The sequence below is a fragment of the Centrocercus urophasianus genome, unplaced genomic scaffold, assembly GCF_019232065.1.
Source record: "Centrocercus urophasianus isolate 14NV4802_14NV808 unplaced genomic scaffold, USGS_Curo_1.0 seq_23, whole genome shotgun sequence".
In the NCBI taxonomy this organism is placed as follows: domain Eukaryota; kingdom Metazoa; phylum Chordata; class Aves; order Galliformes; family Phasianidae; genus Centrocercus; species Centrocercus urophasianus.
This window is the reverse complement of record NW_024884789.1, coordinates 4,085,933-4,104,374: the sequence shown is the minus strand read 5'-3', so window position 1 is coordinate 4,104,374 and position 18,442 is coordinate 4,085,933. Positions and strand designations below refer to the sequence as shown.

Sequence of the window (18,442 nt, the reverse complement as noted above, 5' to 3'; positions counted from 1 at the left end):
ACTCCTGTATGTCAAATCATCTTCAGCTGCTGAGATATGAGTAATTCTAAATAGCACAGAGCCCCATCCTATATAAACTCCACCATTGAGAACTACGCCAAACATCAACTTTGGCATTTCTGCTTACAGAGAGCCTTTTATTAGCCTAAACTTGAGCGCTCCAAATGGACAATAAATTCTATCTTTGCAACCCTGGAGAAAAGAGCTGTACTATCCTAGGAGCTTAATAGCCAGGATTTTCATATAGCTAGCAGGGAAAAGCTGGCAAAGCTAGGGATTTTTTAGTATTGATTTTTATTTGGGTTTTCAGGGGGGTGGTTGTTTTTTTAGTTTGTCTGTGCCCTTGTTTCTCAGCAGGACCGCCCACCATCGTCTATGTTTCCCAAGGGGTTTTTTTTTTTTTTCCGATCTTGTTTTAAATATCTGAAAAGTGATGAGACTTCCTGCACCCTTAAAATGTTATTATACTTCTGGTCAGAAGCAAACGTAAACCTCTTGGGCCTTGAAAGCCTGTCGCAATACAGCCATTATCCCTGTAACGTCAACAGAGCTACAAAACTCTCTAGAAATAAACCTTTTAGGAGCAGCTTTCCCTGCCTTATGTTTTGTTTTAAGGTCAGCGGTGCATCACTTTTTGGAAAACGTTTCCCCTCTCTGGGCAGGTTTAGCAATCCGAAGTGGAACGTATGTTGCTAAATGAATAGGTTTAATTTTAGACGCTGAAAAAATAAATACGAGAAGAGAGCGAGGGCAGGAATAATACCTTCCAGTTAGAAACAGACATGGAATAAAGCGAGAGTCAGGACTTTAGTGCCAGGGGCAAAGGGGTGAAGGGCTGGCTAATATGAACCATATCCAACATCTGCCCTATTTTAATTTAGCGGGGATAAAGTTTCTTCTTTTTTATTATTAAGAAAACTTTATGTGGCAGAGAAATCCATGAGCTGCCTTATCAAAACTGGTTTATTGTCACACTGAAACTTAGAACTAGAGAGAGTTGGTGGGGCAAAGAGATAAAACCTCCCCTTGGCTCTCCCTTTATGCTCCGTGACCAGCCTGGGCTCGGGTCCTGGTGTCTGGGATGTCCTTTTCATGGCTTTATGAAGCACTGCGCTTGGGTCCGTCATATAAAGGGGAGGTTAATTGTTTGGGACGGGTCCCAGTGATTGATTCTGCAGGTAAAAAATAACAAAAACGATAAAAATGGGGGATTTCAAGCTAAATACACACACGCAGTAGTGGCGCGATGGAGGTGTGCAAGTGTAAGGGGCAGCCACAGCGGGGGCTGCGTGGGACACGGCACAGATTGCCGGGCTGGAACGTGATCTCACTCCTTGTACAAGTTTTCCACTTCGACAGTGCAAATTCTGCTATGAAATGCCAAAATGTACAGAAACACGTGTGAGGGGCTGCGGGAGTAAAAGAACAAATTGGTTTCTGACAAAAGGAGGATGAATACCTTTGGATAATCTGACATTAGAGTTTGATTGAAAGCATAACATTCCTTTAAGCATCAATATGCTTAGGATCCAAAATATGGTTATTTTATTACCAGTTAATGCTCAGATCAAAGCAAAACACTGTAGCTGGAAGGGACGTTCTCTCTGGAAATAAAGTTCCATGTAATTATTTCCTATTAAAAACTAAAACTGGTCTTAGATTCAAAAAACTGTGCTTCTTAACATGTGATGTAGTGCAAGCTTGTCAGAGGGAGCAGACGTGCCATTTTTCACTGTTTGCTGCTATCCCTTTGCTTTAAAGTTTTCGGTTCAGCTTTAACTCTTTGCATGTGAAAAATTCTCATCCCATTTACCTCAGTCAAACACAGGGGGTTGTTTTGAATAACATTCACTATTTTCTTGCATGCAGAGATTAGATTTTGATACAAATAAACACCATTTTACAGAAGGTCTGCAAACACAAGGAGGAGGAAAAGACAAAGCAAATGATGCAGAGATGTATAGGTGACTGAAACTTAAACCTTAAATAGCAAACAAGTATTTTACTCCTTGGTGAAACACCTCATCTAATTCAATTCCGGAGAATGAAGCTTAAAATATGCACTCAAAATATTTCCAAGAAAGCTGCAACGTTTCAAAAGAGAGAGATAAGGATGTATTCCAATTACGAGGTTATAAGTATGCGATCTATTTTTTCTGCACATCCCCTGTTGCAGTACATATGATTCGGTTCAGATGCAGTTCTATAGCTGTCTGTCTATATTCCTGTCCAGGGTTTGGGTTTTATTTATTTGGCTGTTTATTTTTTCTTAGGGGGAGTTGTTGGGGTTATTTTTTGTTTTGTTTTTTTTTTCCTCGTAGTTCGGTCTCTATTTCTGTCACCTCAAAGGCAGGCCCTGGAAAAATAGGAGCTGCCAGCCTCAATAATCCATCCTTCTGTATTTTAAAACATCTAAAGAACAAACAGGGGATGGTTCCTTTTTACAAGTGACGGGCTAGAATTGTAAGTGGGAATATGAAATATTTAGACCCGTTGTTTGGAACTTTCTGTCCGCTCCTGATTCTGCTGATTATTTTTTATGATGCTCAGAAATCAAAAAATCTCTTTAAAGAGTTCATTTTTAGAAGCGTGAAAAGGAAGAGGAGTCTGAATAAGGCAGCAAGTATGATCTGGGTTTAACGTTGCTGTTGACTCCTCAGCTATATTGTTCCCTAGATGGATGGCTACAGTATAATTCTGTATTAAGCGCCTGTTAAGCAGAGAAGGAACCGAAACGCTGAGCTGGGTTGTTGTTTGCTAGCTCAATTAGCATCCCAAGAATTTGAAAGTATGGTACATGTATCTGGAGATCATATCTAAACATACTTACCAAAAAGTACCCACCTCGCTCAGCAGGTCACATATTTCTGCCTTCTGACTGGGAGAAAGGAAAAAAAATCACAGAGGCGTTTCGGATGTGCAGGTTAAGATTGGCGTATGGCAAGGTTTGTGTGAGATACAAAGAAACCTGTATTTCACTCAACAATTTCATTGCTTAAACATATAGTTTAGAAGCATCTTTTCCTTAAACATGTGGTTCAATAGCGTTTTCTTCAAAGGAACAATTCAGTGTGTTAAAAGATTTATGAACAAAGAATGTGCAGCAAAATGCAAATTCTTACAGTGTTATACTGTGTATGCAATTATGTACGTAGGCAGATAGATATAATTTGAGCGTTATTAACTTTCAACATCAATGATGTACCCTGAATCAATACAATGCAACTACCTATTAAAACATAAACCAGGTGTGTTAGCAGCCAAATACAGCCTGAGAAGCTTGCCTAGATTTCTCTTTTTTTTTTTTTTTTTTCCCCTTAAAGATTACAGCTCGCTTATGGACAAGCTTAACAGACGGCTGCTGCTCCCAGAGATGGAGATTGCTTTGCCTTTTGCAATATCTGACGTATCCAGCATGTTTCATTCCCTTCACATTTGGGGAAAAAAAATATAAAAAAATAAAATAAAATAAAATAAAAAATCTTAAATTAGAAAAGAAGAAAAACAAAAGCAAAGCTCTGAAGTGATGTAAAGGGAAAGAATCATTTCCCGAATGTCCGTACGTGTGAGCTCCTCCCGGCACACGGGACACAGAGAAGTTCCCTTTCCATTTCCCTTTCCCTTTAGATTGGGGGGAGAGCAGAGACCATCTGAAGCCCTGGCACCCGTTTGGGCCGAGCCCCATCCCAATCCCTTCCCTCTGCCTCCAGTCCTTCAGTCAGTGCAGTGAACCCTGGAGCGGGGCCGAGGAGGGAAGGGTTAATGAAACCCAGCTCCTTCCGACCTCCAGGGTCAGACTCTTCCTATCTGCAATCTAAGGAATTAGGTAAGGAGGTTATAAGATTATAGCGAAAGGAGTTATAGGCCCTCGTAGCCTTACACCTGAACATATTGGTCTAATCCACTGGGATTCTTAAAAATCGCTTCAGCTATGGAAAACTGTTAATTAGGCTGTGTCTGTCCCGAGGTTTCCTGTTGCACTGGTGATCCAGCAGAGCTGCCTGAGCTCCAATGGCTCATGTGAAATGCTCTTCGTGTGCCTCTATTTGTCCCCCTCTCCACAGCTAAAAGCAGCATCAGCCCCGGCTTTGGGGAAAGGCAGGGGCTGGGTGCCATGCATGGACAAAAAGGGGACAGGGGATACAAAAGCCATTTTCTCCTCTCTTCCCCCAACTCCCAGTGCCCGGCACTGTATATGCAGCTGTTTCTAACTTCAGTGTTTGTTTACAGTAGCAAAATTAGCACTTGGAGGACTAATGAAAAGCTGTTTCCACATCGCTTCTACTCCTCGTTCCTCGCTTCTGTGCCTTTCTTCCCTCCCAGCATTCAGTATCAGATAAACTGCGGCTCCAACTTTCTCCCGGTGCTTTGACTCAGTGCTCTGCAGTCGCATCCTATTGCTGCTACAGGAAAATACACCCAGGGAGGAGGCAGCGTTTGAAGATGGCCCGAACATCATTGATTTGAGGCAAAAATAAATAAATAAAAAAAAACAAAAAAGGGAGCAGAAGAAAAAAAAAAAAAAAAAAAAAAAAGAAAAAAAAGAAAAAGAAAATCCCAGCTTTCCTAAAGAACGTATTTTAACGGCGATGGGCAGAGCCCTGCCCTGCTCTGTGCCCTTTGGCACTTCTGCATTTGCTCGAAGTTGGCCTTAATGTTCCTTAATGTCCCGGCACCTGGAGCACGGCGGAGCCGCCTGCGCCCGGCAATCCGCTCCCAGTCCGATGGCACGGCTGCGTTCTGCCTTTTTGTCCTTTTCAGAAATACTGATTATTTATGTTACGTGTATTTTTTTATTACTATTTTTATATTTTTTTTTACGCCACTTGTGGTCGCCCTCGAATGGCAGTAATCTGTAGATTACATACTGCGAGCCTTGTCATTACGGGGATGGATAAAATGAGGTGGTTAAACCCTAAAATCCATTTTACTCACCACATTTTGCTTGAGGAGGGAGAGAAAGAGGGGAGAACAAACTTGGAGGGGAGAGTTTGAGCCCCTCGCACCGGAGCTGGGCTGTCCCCGCCTGGGGACACGGCTGGGACCCCGCACCTTCACCCAGCGCCCGCTGCAGCCCCTCCGTCCCCTCGCTCCTGTCCCTTTTGTCCCCACGCTCGCAGTGTCTCTGCATTGCTCTACAGAGGCGACTTTTCTCTGCCTCTGTTTGCTCCGTAGCATTTCTAGGCTCTGCTCGCCCCCCATTTGCCTCTTTCATGTGCGTCCCCGGTTCCCCTCCAGCTGATGCGATTCTTTGGAAATGTGGGGCTTATCCCGTCCGTACCTTTGCCTGCTCTGATTAGATATTATTTTTTCATTGGCTCCGCTACAGCGGGTTCCTCCCTTTAATCTCTCGATATATTTTCCCCCCTCCCGGTATAACCAAATCCATGAAATTCACAGCCTCTCTCTTTGACACGACTGGCTCATCTAATCACTCCATATCGATTTCCCTAACTCTTTTCATCCAGCTGAAGACACATCTTAAAACACTCCAAGCCAGAGTGTGCTCTTTGCTTTATACACACTAATAAAATGATTTACCCTTCTCTCTCTGCTCTCCTCACAGGAGAAAATCGTTCAAGTCCCGGCTATTTGTGTGTGATCAGTAAATATTTAGTGTGGCGACATCTTCAGCTCCTCTCCTGATCAATACGCAACCCAACAGGAGGTGGACTATTGTCCGGGCAGTGACTGACTGAGATCTCCTTCAGATGCATTCCTTGCCCCCATACCGTCTGTTATGATTTATCCTCGAAGGTAACGAGCAAAGAGAGAAAGTGAGGCTGTAAAAGCTTCTGTCTCTAACCTGTTTACCGTGGCGTTAAGCCACCTAAGCGAAGAATGCCTTATTCATCCCCATCTCCCATCTCTACATGATGGTCTGGCACTTCCAAAACGCTGCTAGAAAATGAATGGGAAGGCAAGCAGCCGTCGCACGGGCGCTTCTCATCCCTGCATCCCTCTGTCCTCTCTTCCCCGGCCCCTGGAGTGACAGCGGTGTCACATCAGGGCGAGACCCGCTCCCACCCCTCAGCATCCCGCGGGGGTCCCGCAGGGTGAGGGATGCGAGGTGACCCCCCCCGCCCCTCCCCGCTCTCCCTCCCGCAACTCTGCAGCCCCGGGTTCAGCCGAGGCAGGGCTGGGGGCTGAGGGCTTTTTGTTTGTTTGTTTCTCCGGTTGGTTGGTTTGGTTGGGTGGGTGGGGGGGGGGGGGGCGGTTTGTAACGACTTGGAAAATCTGCAGCGAAGGAAAAAAAAAAATGGAAATGGAGAGGAGCTTAAAGCTCAGTTCCTGCGGTTAGCCATACGCGAGAGCTTTCCCAGGGTGATAAAATGGACAGAACGAGAAGTTCGCGCGATCGCGCGCGTGTGTGTGCTTTGCCCTCATCTGTTATTTCACTCCTGGGAAAGCCCGTGCCTCGGATAGGAAATCTTTCCCCTCGCAGTCACCCCGCTCCTCCGCGCAGTGCCCGCGGATGCCCGCGCAGCGCAGCGCAGCGCAGCCCCGGCAGCGCGATGCCCGCCTTTGGCGCATCCCGATCCCGCACCCTGCACCGCAGCCCCCGCCAGCGCCCAGCTGTTTGCTTTATTTCATGTGCATTTACACAGCAACCCCGGGTCGGAGGCATTTCTCTGTGTAAACGCACGCTGCGTGCATGCACGCTCCATAAATACATGGCTGTGTGTTGGAGATGTGCGACTGTTATTCAAATCTAAAACCGGCTACGTCCACCTGTTAACTTTGTTTAGAAACCACTTTCACTAATGGCTTTTCGCTAACTTATTCAGTCCGTTACTCGAGTATAGGAGTCAATGGAGGGGAAAAATCCATATGAAAACCTGCTTACAGGCTCTCTTCGCGAGGACACTTTACACACCTTGCCCAGACAGGGCTCCTATAGAGCGCTTATCTCTCGAATATATCTTTATACTAATGCATACTTAATTGGTCTGTCTCGACTGTCCATATAAAACAATTTAATTAGGGTGCTTTCTGCTTTGGAAAGAAAGAAAAAAAAAATCTGCCCAGCATTTATTGTATTTAGCACCAATACAGGCAGAAAATGTTGCACAAGTTTTTGGTTGAAAGAGCACCTATGTGTCCATTGAAGGGCGTTGATCCGAAAAGACAGAGAGGACAAGTAAAATCGATTTGAAGCGACCCTCTCTGTCCCTTTCACACCATTCAGACACTCCATTCCTTCTAAGACAAAGACCCAGCGCCTTGGGAATGCTGGCAAAGGGGGAAAAAAAGAGGAGGGGAAAAAAAAAAAAAAAAAAAAAAAAAAAGGCTTCAATCCCCCCAAGCGAAAGGGAGAGCTCTGAAATTCCTTCATATCGCTGTTATTTCCCCACCACCACCCCCCTAAGATATGTTCAGCTCCAGGATTTTCTTCAATTCGGCGTCTAACGTTTCTGCTGTGAGGAATGTCCCTGGGAGGGAGGAGGTAATTATGGCTATTAGTGCTGCGAGCCCGGCCGCAGCCTTGGTCACTCGCAGGCTTTTGGGGTTAAAATAGCTCTCACCTCTGACCCCGCGGAGCAGAGTTGGAGCTATCGCCACAAGTTGGGCCAAAGTTTCCAAATGTGAGGCTGTGCGGCATTGGGGAGAGACTCCTCACTAGAATTATTTTTGGTTGGGATTTAAGTCATCTTTAGGCTATTTAATTGCATTCCCCTCCTCCGTTTTGTTTTTTTTTTTCTTTCTTTTTTTTTTTTTTTTTCCCTGTTTGTTTGTTTTTTCCAGCAATCTCTTTTGGAGAGGTGTAGGGGAAGAGAGCTCGAAATGCCCTTCTTCCACCACCTTTCCCTCTGCTCTTGCCATTTGGGTTTCATTTTCGGCATGAAAATGGTCACCCCCAAACTGAGTTCCCAGGTCATCCTCCTCTTCTCCACGGAGCTCAGGAATAAAGAGGGGGGGGGGGGGGGGGGCCCGGGGGGGGGTGACCCCCTCCCTTTCGTCCGTCCCCATTGCCACCACGACCCGTTGAGCTCTGCAGAAAAGGAGCATTTGCAAAAGGGGAGAAAAAGGACGGGCAGGGTGGGTTCACCTCCTCGCACCTTTCGAGATCATCCACTGTGAGGAGGCATCTGGGGGCCGGGGTGAACCGGGGGAGGGCATCCACAGCTGCGAGCATCCCTCTGGCAATAAGAAAAATGCATCCGAGTGGGATACGTCTCCATCTTCCATGTACTGATTAGGCTTAACAAGAGTGGAAACTTGTGTAGCCCATATTTATGGTATTAACGAGCAGTTAAAAGATTTATCCTTCTTCTGATCAATATTGTTCGTGCCCGGCCCCCCCTTCCCCCCCCCCCATGGCCCGGCCCCGGCCCTCCCCGAGGGCTGCAATGACAATTGCCTTCATACTTTTTCATCACTGTTCGAGGTGGCAAAACCCCATTGTAATTTTCATTAGCCCAGTAAACATGCAATTAACATGCAGCACTGTGGTTAACTTAATTCCCGTTTTAAGGCAAGGACAAGCAAGAAATGGAAGAGCGTTTGTTCCATTTGTCAAGTATGACACACTTCTTACCATAACAGTTTCTTAAAATAAAAGCTCGGCTCCCCACGACCACCACCCCTCTTTCCAGAAACCCCCCACACCGACACACACACACACACACACAAAAAGGAGCAGGAATCCATTAGTTGGAGAGTATTCTCCTGCCAAAGGCGGTGTAATGTATTCCAAATTTTCCCAAGCTCTCACTGTACTGGGCTCCCATTTCCCCCCTTGGGAAGGGGCTGTGAGCTGATATTTCTCGTGGGTGAAGGATTCAGCCTTCCCCGAACCGTATTTTTTAATAAAATAAAACAAACGTGCTTGCCATGTCTAAAAGTTGCCATGTTTGTGAAGAGGGGGGGGTGGGGAAAATGTCTCCAAGGGTTTCAATTAGCAACAAATGATTATTGCAACGGATTTTTGGTAATGAAAAAATGTGGAGTACCTCTTTCTAGCTGGGATCTCAGGGGCAGTGAAAGAGAGCGGGGGGGAGAGGAAGAGAAAGAGAGAGAGAGAGAGAGAGAGAGAGAGAAAGAGATTGCTGATTAGCTCGGATTCTTTCCCAACTTGCTGTAGCGTGTGCTTGCGTTCCCTGCCGACCCTACACAGGACACTATATATTTTTTCCCCTTCGGTGCATGTGTTGATAGTTCAGCCTGTAGTTGTTTGCGGTTGGCTTTTTTTTTTTTTTTTTTTTTTTTTTTTTCCCCTGCCTGCCGGGGGGGGGGAAAGTGGGAAGGGGGGGCTGAAATCGGCCGCATCCATCCTCCCCCCACACTCATTAAGTTAGGAGATTTCTCTCTTATTCTTTTTTTTTTTTCCTCCCCAATTGGAAGGGTGGGTTGTGATTTTTTTTTTTTTTTTTTTTCCCTAAGTCTCGCCTTTCCAGCTCCAAACAAGGTGTAGCGAGACGCTCTTCCTTCTAAGGAATGAAATGAGAGACAAGGATCACTCAAAGCCATCTCCTACCTTGGGCTTGGGGATTTTTTCTTAAAGGCGAGGCGCACATTCCTCAGCAGCTATGTACAAAGCCCCCCCTGAAACCCTGTCTGTGTAAAGTTAGAGTGTGTCCAGGATTTTTTTTTCCTCTCTCCCAAGGCTGATCGCTAATAATACATCGAAAGCACTTCCCTTTAGGTTGTGGGAAATCTATTCCCTTCACCTTGCCTCCTTTTTTTTCTCCCCCTGAAGGCTGTAACTTTACTTTTTTTTTCTTCTTCTTCTTTTTTTTTTTTTTTTTTAATCAGTTTGCACAATCGCTTTAGATAAACACCACGAAGGAGACTTCTCTTTAATTACCCAACGCACATCTTTCTGGGGGGCAGACAGCGGTCTGATCATTTTTTTGTTGTTTGTTTGTTTCACCTGCCAAACTAAAGGAGAGGTAGAAAAAGGAAGATGCAAGCGATTTGGGACCTTGAACAAGGCAAATATGGTTTTGGTATGTTTACTTCTAGTTTTTTTTCTTCTTCTTTGACACTTTTTTTTTGCGGGCAATGTGTTGTTATTCTTGTGTTTCTCTTTTAAGGAAAACAAAAAATCCAAAAAAGCAAATGTTAGCTAACGTGCGTCTTAAACGATCGTTTCTAAGGTTACGTGGGTTGCTCTAAGGAGGGGAAGAGGGGAGGGGGGGAGACCCGAGGCTGTGTAATCGCAGCACCGCCAGTTAGCACGTCCTTTAGCTAAATAAAGAAATCAGCAAACAAACAAACAAGCCAGCAAACCCAACGACCGGGATCGGCTCCCAGGTCCGAGGCTGCGAAGTGCCTCAAAGTCATTCCCAAAGCGGCGGCCGGGGCTGCGGATGGGGCCGGGGTTGGGGCTGCGGGCGGGGACGGGGCTCCGCGATCGGACCGCGCCGGGGCTGCGGCTGGCAACGCTTATAGATACGGATAGAGATATTTTTAAGGGGAAAAATATAAATAAATAGGTCGGTGGGGAAGGTATAGCGTTAAGATCCCGTCTCTCTCCCCCCTCCGGTCGCTTCCCTGGTTAAGTACAATGGAAAGAAGCTGGAATATACTCACCCTCCGAAGGTGTGGTTGGCGGCGCGGCGGAGGCTTTATGGCAATTATTTATCCTTGCTTTATTACGGCAAAAGGCGCAGATCTGAGTTTAAGCAGCAAAAGTGTTTTGCTCTGACAGCCGCATGCGAGGCACGGTTCCTCGTTTAAAAAAAAAAAAAAAAAAATCACAAAACAGGATTCCCCCCCCACCCCCCCCATCCCTGACCAATATCCCTTAAAAATACCTATTCGGCACAGGGCTGGTAGGAACCCTGATGCAGAAATCTTATAGTCCGGTCTAGGAGTGCCCAAGCCAATTAATTTTAAATCCTTAGGAATTAATCAGATTAAAATGTACAGAAGTTTCATTCTCGTATGCATACGTGAGCCAAAAGTCGTTTCCCTTTAAGAGATCCTTTTCTTTTAAAGTTGAATTTTAGGCAGATAAGAGACTTACACTAGGGGGCAGCCAGATACTGTACTTGCTCCAATCTTAAGCAATTTTTTTTCCTCTCTCACAGCATATGCTCTGATTTAGCACTGTAAATTTTTCAGAGGACCCAACTCTGACAGCCCCTGGTGATTTTCAAAGTACCACAAGCCAGTGGTTAAAAATTGCATTGACTTGGAAGTTCAGAGGCACACAATAGGAGCCACTTTCCCTATTCATGGAACTTCAGTGTGGTGGAAGAGAAAAACACACACATACTACATTGAGGGAGAAGAGGAATTCATTGAATTCTGTTAGACGTAACTGCTTTCCACTGAGTTCAGAGCGAAACTCGGTATTTGTTCGATGCTCTATTCATATTGCGATTTAATCTAGAAAGAATTAGAGGGCTGCAAGGCAGCTTTCTGCCAGGCAAGCAGCTTCCCTCTCTTCCTCCTTGTTTAAAAAACCCCAAGATTTACACCGGCTCTATCCCCAACTCTATTTTAGCAAAATAAATCCTTCCACTCCCTCTCATTACAATAAATTTACATCTGCAGTAAAATGGCAGGAGGGATGCGCTTATTTATTTGGAATAAAAACAATAGAGCCTTACTTCTAAACAGAGCATTTCTATTGTGACGGGGCTCGGAGAAGGACAGCGGAGAATGTCCCCTTCTTCGCGAGGCGTTCGGGTCTCAAATAGGATTTAGCAAAATGAACCTGAGTTCATTTTTCCCTTCGCCCGCTCTGCCTCAGCCCACTCGCAAACAAATGGCAAAGCGGCGGATGGTGCTCATGGAGAGTTGCACCGCTCCATCCCTCGAAGAGCAAATAGTTAATGCGGGGCATTCTTCATTAATGCTCGAGCAATCGGCGGCACGGCGGTGTGTGAGTGTGTATCAGTGGCTTTGCATTGCTACGATCGTGTGTTAATATCGTGGGTGCTGCGAAAACAGCTTTCCCTTCCGATTTCCGCGCTGAGGACGGTATTAATGTTTTTGCACATGGCGAATTAATCCTGTTTACTTTGTCAGGTTGGAGGCAGGGAAGCTTTTATTTTTATTATTATTATTATTATTATTCCTTGGGAAATCCAACCTCAGCAGCAACGTGGGACCGTTCTGCGCCTCGCGCCCCGTCCCTGCCCGAAGCTCGGCCCTTGTCCTCCGGGTCACAGAAGGCGCTCACACCCTTCTACCGGGGACGGACGCCTTTCTCCTCCCAGGAGCTCGGGCACGGGTGGTCGTGCTCGGGCAGCGCCGTGTAACGGAGCCGCAGAGCATCCCCCACCCGCGGGGTCCCGGCTTTGTGCCCGCCGAAACCGCGGCTCCGCAGCACCTGCGGCTGCCGGCCGAGTTCCTGCGTGCGGCACCGGGACGGAGCGCGGGTCGCGGAGCCCTTCGGACCTCGCGGAGCCCCGCGGGGCCGCGGCCGTGACCCGCGGGCGGCTCGGCTCCGGCTGCGCTCCGCCCGCCGGCCGCGACCGCGGCTCCCGTGCCCTCTCTCGGTCCGTCGACCGCGGTACGGAGCCGAAGCCCCGCTCCGTGCGGGGTGGCTCCCGCCGCGGCGGTGCTCCGAGGACTGCGGTAGCGCGCGGAGCGAGGAAAGAAAGGGGAATAGAAAGAGCACAAAGTTAGGGCGCCGAGACGGAGGAGCGCCGCGCCGGGGCCGCGCGGAGGGCTCCGCAGGTGCCGCGGAACGGAGCGGCCCGGCCTCGCCCTGCCCCCGTGACCCCGAGGGCCCGCGCCGCGCGTCTGTGTCGCCGCGTTCCGCTTTTCCCTCCGCCTTCCCCTCCGCCGCCGCCCGCCGCCAGGTGAGCCCCGCGCGGGCTCCGGGAGCGGGGCCGAGATCCGCGCGCGGCCCCACGGCGGCGGCCTTTAGGACCGCGCGGGGCGGGCGGGCGCGCGGCGGCGGCCATGGCAGGGGCCGCGCACAGAGGGCGTCGCGCGCGGCCCAATGAGGACCGACGGGGGCGGGCGCGCGCGGAGCTTTCGCCCAGTCAAACGCCGCCGGCTCGCCTTATAAGGCCGCGCGGTCGCCATGGCGACGTGCGCTAAGTTGCAGCAGTCGTGTCAAAGTTCACTCTCCCGCCAGCGGGGCGAGCGGCCGGCGGGGAGCGCGCACACCACCCGGCCGCGCCCCCGCGCCCCTCCCTCTCCCCTCTCTCCCTCCTCCTCCCGCCGGGGGGGGGGCGCGCTGGGGGAAGGGCCCGCGCTCCCCTCCCTCTCCCTCTCCCCCCTCCCTCGGGCTGAGGCGCGATGCTGCGCGCCGCGCCGTGATCCTTCCCTCTCCTCCTCCTCCTCCCGCTCCCCTCTTTTATCATCCCGCCCGGCTGGCGAGTTGACTCCTTCCCGCCCCCCCCCCCCCCCCCCCCCCGCCCCCCGGTGCCCCGCGCCCCCCCCCCCCCCCGCCCGCGCCGTGAGCACCGGCGGCGCGGAGGCGAGAGCCCACTTGCGAGGCGGCACAAGCAGCATAAGGCAGCAGCGGCGCGGCGGAGCCCGGGCGGCGGCAGCGAGGAGCGAGCGGCGAGCGGCGAGCGGGGAGAATTAATAAAGCGGCCCCCCCTTTAAAAAAAAAAAAAAAAAAAAAAGGCAAAAAAAATATATAATAATAATAAAAAGAGAGAGAGAGACAGAGAGAAAGCAGCGAGCGCGGCGCGAGGAAGAATTAAAGAGAGGAAGAATTAAAGCCGGCGGAGGAGGAGGAGGAGGGAGGAGGAGAGACGGAGCGCGGAGAGAGGAGGAAAGAAAAAAAAAAAAAAAAAAAGCCGCCCGCACACACAAAGCGGAGCGCGGCGGTGGATGTGGCTGCGGCGCGCAGGACTCGCGGCGAGAGCGGCCCCCAGCAGCCCCGCCGCCCGCCGCCCCGCGCCGCCCGCGGCCGCGGCGTTCCCCGGCTGTTCGTCCGCGCCTTGATGGCTTTCCTGAATGGCTGACGGCGAGCTGCCCTGGAGCTGGCCCCCCGGCACCACCCGCCTCTCCGCCGGCAACTCCGCTGCGGATCGGCGCTGAGAGCAGCGGGCACAGCGGCGAAGGGATTTTTTTTTTTTTTTTTTCCTCTCTCTCTTTCTCTCTCCCTCTCCCCCCCCTCCCTTTCTCCCTTCGCTCTTCCCCGTGCTCGGCGCCGGGGAGCTTCGGAGAAAGGAGAAAAAAAATAAAAATTTTAAAGATATATCTTTTTTTTTTATCTTTTTTTTTTTTTTTTTTTTTTTTTAAAGCAACAAAAGGGAGAGAGAGGGAAAGAGAAAGAAAGGAGGAGGAGAAAAAAAGCAAACTGCTGCAAAGCTGAGCTGCAGAGCAAAGCAAACAAACTTTGAAAATAAAGGGGGAACAGGAAGTTTGGCAACGGTGTCCAATAGATATGGCAATGGTAGTCGGTGCGTGGCGAGACCCCCAGGACGATGTGCCCGGAGCTCAGGGAACGCAGCCAGCGCCCGCCCCGCCGGTGCAGGGCCCCCCGGCCGGGACCCCGCACACCCCGCAGACCCCGGGGCCCGGCGGCCCCCCCAGCACGCCAGCGCAGAGCAACGCGGCGAGCCAGCAGAGCCAAGGGGACAAGCAGCAGCAGCAGCAGCACATTGAGTGCGTGGTTTGTGGGGACAAGTCTAGTGGCAAACACTACGGCCAGTTTACCTGCGAGGGTTGCAAGAGTTTCTTCAAGCGGAGTGTAAGGAGGAATCTCAGCTACACTTGTCGTGCCAACAGGAACTGTCCCATTGACCAGCACCACCGCAATCAGTGTCAGTACTGCCGCCTCAAAAAATGCCTCAAAGTTGGCATGAGACGGGAAGGTATTGGGATTTCATTTGTTTTGCAATTTTATTTTTTTCCTCACCCGCTGCCTTTTAGGTTTGCTTTTATTATTATCATTCTGATTATTTTGAATTATGACGATTATGCTTTTATTGTTAACCTCCCTTCCCCCCGCTCACCGCTTCCGCCCCCCCCGCCCCCCCACCTCAACCCCCACCAGAACCCTCCCCCCCTCCCCAAATAAACTTTCTCTTCTTGAAAGAAAGAACCGTGGGAGGGGAGGAGGGGGCTCCCGCATGCTGCCCCGGAACCCACCGCGGCCGTCGCCGTGTGCCGGGGGGCGGCTGCTCGGGGACGGATTTCCACTCCGGAGCCGATGGCTCCGCCGGACGCTCGCTGTCCCCGCGTTCCCCCCCTGCATGCTCGGGGCTCCCCGTTCGCATTCAGCCCCCGGCCCGCGGCTTAACCCAGGCGGTTCGAATTACGGTTACAATGGAACTCACCCTCCCGAGGGCTCTACAGCACTCCACTGTGGATTCCCGACCGGATTTTCCCTCCTCTAAAAACACATAGACACATCCCTCCCTCCCTCCGTGTGTATGTGTGTGTGTGTGTGTATCGCCGTGTGCCTGCCTCTCCCCTCGCTCTGACCCCACTTTTCTCCTTCCTCCCTTCTCCCCGTCCTTCCCACGGGGGTGAAGCAGCACCCAGAAGGAAGCGAGGGGCGATGGGGGCTTTGTGCTATAAAATTAGCCGGGAAATGTGAGCCCGCGGCCCCGCAGCGCGTCTGGACGCTGCTATGTAGGTTAAGGGTGAGGGGGCTCGGGACTTGCCGGGCTCCTCTTTGTGTTCCTGCGGGGGAAACCGGGCTCGGAGCGCGGCCGGCAGCGAGCAGAGCCCGAGCGCGGTGTCCGCCGTCCCCTCCCCGCCGTCCTCCTGTCCCCCGGCCCCTTTTTCTCTCTCCTTTTTTCCTCTCTCCGTGTCAGTGTCTGAACAAAACGCCACAGGCCCGCTTCCCCGGGAAGGTGCCGCCGGATAAAGCCTGGCCCTGGGGGGGAGGTGATGCTGGGGCTGCTCGCTCCTCGCTTTTCTTTTTCTTTTTTTTTTTTTTTTTTCTTTTCGGGGGTTGCGAAGTGTCGGTGCCCTCTGCCCCCTGCCCGGCCCTCTCCCCCAGCCCCAAATCGATAAAGCTGCTTTGGTCGGAATGAAGGAAAACACAAAGCGTGGCCGTAGGAGGGCTGGAAGAGGGGGGGGGATCGCTGGGTCCTGCCGTGTGCGGGAGGTGAGGCTGTGCCGGGCCGGGGACGCGCTGGGCTCGGGCCGTGGCACGGCCGCACGGAGCGGGCTCGGGGCTGGCGGCGCTCGGAGCAATTCAGATATTAATAGCTGTAGTTTCTTCTTTATTCACTGCAGCGGTCCAGAGGGGCAGAATGCCACCCACACAGCCAACTCACGGTCAGTTCGCCTTGACAAACGGGGACCCTCTCAACTGCCATTCCTACCTATCCGGATATATCTCCCTTCTTCTGAGAGCAGAGCCCTACCCCACCTCCCGCTTTGGCAGTCAGTGCATGCAACCCAACAACATCATGGGCATCGAGAACATTTGCGAACTGGCAGCTCGGATGCTCTTCAGCGCGGTGGAGTGGGCCAGGAATATCCCCTTCTTCCCAGACCTGCAGATCACAGACCAGGTGGCCCTGCTCAGGCTGACCTGGAGCGAGTTGTTCGTGCTCAACGCCGCCCAGTGCTCCATGCCCCTCCACGTAGCCCCGCTGCTGGCAGCCGCCGGCCTCCACGCTTCGCCAATGTCTGCTGACCGAGTGGTCGCCTTTATGGACCACATACGAATCTTCCAAGAGCAAGTAGAAAAACTGAAAGCGTTGCATGTCGACTCCGCAGAATATAGCTGTTTAAAGGCCATAGTCCTCTTCACCTCAGGTAGGCAGCGTTTCTTTGCTCTCCCCTTCCTCCCCCCTGCCCCTCCGAGAGGTGTTTGCTCTTTGCAAAGTGTTGCTGCCTTCGCCAGCCCCGCTGCCCTGCCAGGAGTGGGGCTGGGGGGTTACCCGCGGGGCCTCGGCTCTCAGCAGCCCCCCAGCGTGGGCTGCGGGGGGAAATAACCCATCGCAACGATGAGAAATAGACGGGGAAGCGCACCCCGAGCCTTGCTGCGTCAGGCTGGGGAAGGGGGAAGAGGGGACTCGGGGGGAGGCACCCATTCGCCACAAGAGACTGCGCTTTTCCCATTGAAAATAATATTTTATTTAACAGTCTAGCTCTGGGTTGTTGCATTTAATGACACGCATCCGAACAGCAGCAAAAATCTGTTTGATGTTGTTAAATACAAGGCGTCCTATCAGTGAAACCACTTTAAAAAGAGTATCATTTTATGGGCAGCCAGGAAGGGGGGGGCGGGGAGAGGGGGGGGAAAGCCCTGCAGGATTAAAAATTGAATGAAAGAAAAATATAAAAACTTAAATGCGCAAAGCTCAGTTTAAAATATGTTCCCTGCCATCCCATAAAATAAAATAAATCAACTTCCCAAAGAGCTGTCTCTGATTGAAACAGAACGTGGCAGCGAGCAGTTCTGTGTCATTGGAGCTAAGGGGAAAAGTTTGCATTTGTACCCAGCAGGAGCTGCAGAGTGCAGAGCGAGGAGAGGGTGCGGAGGGATCATTACCATAAGCAGTCGGGGACAGCAGGAAAAAGTCAGAGCAGAGGGCAGGAGCTGCGCTTTGCCGAGCAGTTCCGGGGTGGCACGAGGCGAGGAGCGCAGCTCGGGGCGCTGCTGGGATCATCAAAGCGAAGGGGGGAAAAATATGTGTCAACTTTTGCTGCCTAGAAATAGTGCATGAGTTATAAAGCAATAATTGAGTGCGTTGTGAAATCGAATTAGCTTGCACTAGAGTTTAACTTGGGTGACTAATAAGCCTGATATTAACTCTGGAGGCTAAATATTTTTATTATTATTATTATTATTTTTAAATCTGCTCACTAATTTGCGCAATATGTGATCTCAGATGGCTAACTTGAAGGCTGCAGCCCTGCAAGTTTGGGGATGGAGTTTAAAAATCCCTAGATTTCTTCTGTAGCTCATTGGGAAGCTTGGGAAAGTGGCCACGCGATAAACATATGAATGGAAGCAGGACCTGTAAAATAATTACTCATCGGAGTTTTTTAAAGCCTGATATCAGGAAACAGGAAAAAAAAATGTAGTTTATGTGGGAAAAGGAGGGCTCACAATCCGCTCCTTGTTGTCTTAAAGGGGGTCTGGGGAACGAAGTCATTTTCTGGACTTTGTCCAGGTTCTGGGTCGTGACCTAAACTTCCTTTTATATATTATTGCTTTACACATTAAAAAAAAAAAAAAAAAAAAAGCCTTCTCCTCCCAACTTCCCCCCCTTCCCCTTCAACCAGCCACGCTGAGGTCCTGGGGTGACCCACGAGCACCCATTGGGGGGGTCCCGCGTGGGGCCGCTGCCCCTGGGGCTCTGTTTGGGGTCCAGGCACACGTGGGGACGCCCCACGGATCCCCCACACCTCCACTGGGCTGCAGCAGCCCCGAGGAGCGGAGCCGAAACCTCTCCTTTCTCCCCAAATCACTTGATTATGATGATGATTATTATTTTTAGCCTTCTGAGAAAACAATCGTCCGATCCTGTCGTAACTGTTTAATTTATTGCTATTTTCCAAATGTGAGGCCTGGCGTGTAAATTGCCTCCCAACGAGATAAACACTCCTT

General features: G+C 50.5%; 1 protein-coding gene and 1 long non-coding RNA gene across 16 annotated transcripts in view; one reads left to right on the top strand and one right to left on the bottom strand.

Moving 5' to 3' along the window:
* LOC122163106 overlaps positions 1–12,265 on the bottom strand; it is a 33,669-nt gene extending 21,404 nt beyond the window's left edge. For 5 of the 15 annotated variants that reach the window (XR_006169809.1, XR_006169813.1, XR_006169811.1 and 2 more), the window contains exons 1-2: positions 10,761–12,263; positions 10,537–10,674 (exon numbers count right to left, since the gene is read on the bottom strand). This is a non-coding gene — a long non-coding RNA (uncharacterized LOC122163106). Of the gene's footprint in view, positions 1–2,830; positions 2,879–8,060; positions 8,142–10,536; positions 10,675–10,760 lie in introns of all 15 variants that reach the window. The other 10 variants (XR_006169806.1, XR_006169814.1, XR_006169815.1 and 7 more) reach the window with 9 other exon arrangements.
* Positions 12,266–14,197: 1,932 nt separating this feature from the next.
* NR2F2 (nuclear receptor subfamily 2 group F member 2) lies at positions 14,198–18,077 on the top strand. The gene is made up of 2 exons (XM_042823978.1): positions 14,198–14,738; positions 16,114–18,077. The coding sequence occupies exons 1-2, from the start codon at positions 14,309–14,311 to the stop codon at positions 16,818–16,820; spliced, it is 1,137 nt and encodes a 378-aa protein (XP_042679912.1). The 5' UTR covers positions 14,198–14,308; the 3' UTR covers positions 16,821–18,077.
* Positions 18,078–18,442: the final 365 nt, after the last annotated feature.

What these genes read in the sequence shown, in the direction of transcription:
- NR2F2 (XM_042823978.1), top strand. Translation starts at nt 14,309, where the DNA reads ATGGCAATGGTAGTCGGTGCGTGGCGAGACCCCCAGGACGATGTGCCC. An exon ending in AGTTGGCATGAGACGGGAAG is followed by an intron (nt 14,739 to 16,113) that starts GTATTGGGATTT and finishes TATTCACTGCAG; the next exon opens with CGGTCCAGAGGGGCAGAATG.